At 57.8% G+C, this 1,598-nt stretch overlaps 1 protein-coding gene across 1 annotated transcript in view; it reads left to right on the forward strand.

Annotated features, from left to right (window-relative positions):
- The window catches only part of VOLCADRAFT_45025 (uncharacterized protein), a gene marked incomplete at both ends in the record, with an annotated part of 1,928 nt that extends 1,578 nt beyond the window's left edge, over window positions 1-350 (forward strand). The window contains one exon of the mRNA XM_002945881.1: window positions 87-350. Coding sequence (XP_002945927.1) covers window positions 87-350 — 264 coding nt within the window. The remainder of the gene's footprint in view (window positions 1-86) is intronic.
- Between the last annotated feature and the right edge of the window lie 1,248 nt (window positions 351-1,598).

A 1,598-nucleotide genomic window follows, 5' to 3' on the forward strand; every position in this document is an offset into this window, starting at 1 on the left:
CCCCCCCCCCACCTCCCCCCCCACCACCACCACTATCGCAGGAGGTCCAGGTCTGCCCGTTGAAGCGTACCCCGGAGGACAACAAGAACAACGCCCAGCTGGCGTACACCACCGCCGTGGACATTTGGAGCGTGGGTGTATTGACGTACGAGATCCTGGTGGGCTTTACCCCCTTCCCGGGGGGACCCCCGCCGCTGGACGACACATCCCCCAACGCCAGCCGCCGTCTGCCCAACTTCCCTTCCTGCGTCTCGGCGGATGCGCGGGCCTTTGTGGCGACTTGCCTGTCAGACGCGCCCGGCGACCGCCCCACCATTTTTGAGCTCCTGAAGCACCGCTGGGTGCAGAGCGGCATGGCGGTGAGTGAGGTTTCTGGGGGGGGAGATGGAGAGAGAAGAGGGGTGGAGAGAGAGGAGGGCGGGGCCTGGGAGACACAGTGTGGGTTTTCGAGGGTTCCTCGAAAGGTTCCTCGAAAGGTTTCTTTATCTGGGGGTTGATTGAGCTTGGTGTAAGGATACTTCAGTATGTGCTCTGGAAGGGCTGGTGGATGAGGAAAAGCAGGCAAGCCCATCCAGAGCAGGAAGGCAAGCCCATCCAGACGTTATTGTCACGTCATTATGAGCATTATTTGCAGATTCGTGACCATCAATCATGCGTTGTCATCCCGGGGTGAGACCCTGGTTGTCATCATCCCGGGGATCTTGGATTTGTCGGCCCTTTGTCGCTCCTCCGCTCGGCATCCCCCCCCCACCCCCGCCCCCCCCCCACCCACCCGGGACGGCCCTTCCGGGATCTCATTTCCCGCGTGTCTCGATACGCAACACACGCAGGTCTGAGCAGCAGAGGACTTGAGAGGACAGAGGGGGAGGGGGAGGGGAGGGGAGGCCAGCGCCCCCGATCGAGACCCTCAAGACCGGGAGCAGTTTCTGCAACTGGAAGTTTCTGCAACTTCAGACTCTTCACCCTTGCGTCCTCCCGCCCCCCCTTCCCGGGGAGAGGTACAGCTGCCGCTGCGGGCAGCAGCAGCAGCAGCAGCAATCGCGAATCAGGAACAGAATAAGGAGCTGTAGCAGCTGTTTGCTTCTTTTTGATGTTTTGGTTGACGTCCTAGGACAGCGGGTGATGTGGATTGTGATATCTTGTTAGGGCATTCCCTAGGGCACCAAGGTGTCCAAGAAGGAACTCGATCCCTCGAGCTCGGGTTTTGGTTGTGCACCACAACCCAGTCACATGTCTCGCATATTTCCTTCTTCCCGACCTTTTTTCGGTCTTGGGAGTTTGGTATTTTGATGACAGTGGGGCGATGACGGTGACGGTGACGGTTGCGTGCGGCCCAAATGGCGCATCTTATCAGCTTTAAGATGAGATTATGGGTGGGATGAGGGCGAGTTATGATGATGACGTCATCTTTTGTCATTTGTTAGAGAGTCGGGGCCTCCGGGGGAGTGTTCAGGCTGTACACACACACATACACACATACACACATACACACACACGCGCGGCATTGCTAGTTGTTTAGTTACACACATTTGAGATAGAACTATGCATGTGTTCATCTTCATTCAGCTCCCATTTCCCACCGCTACATCTGCGTCCGC

The sequence above is a fragment of the Volvox carteri genome, assembly GCF_000143455.1.
Source record: "Volvox carteri f. nagariensis unplaced genomic scaffold VOLCAscaffold_1, whole genome shotgun sequence".
In the NCBI taxonomy this organism is placed as follows: Eukaryota; Viridiplantae; Chlorophyta; class Chlorophyceae; order Chlamydomonadales; family Volvocaceae; genus Volvox; species Volvox carteri.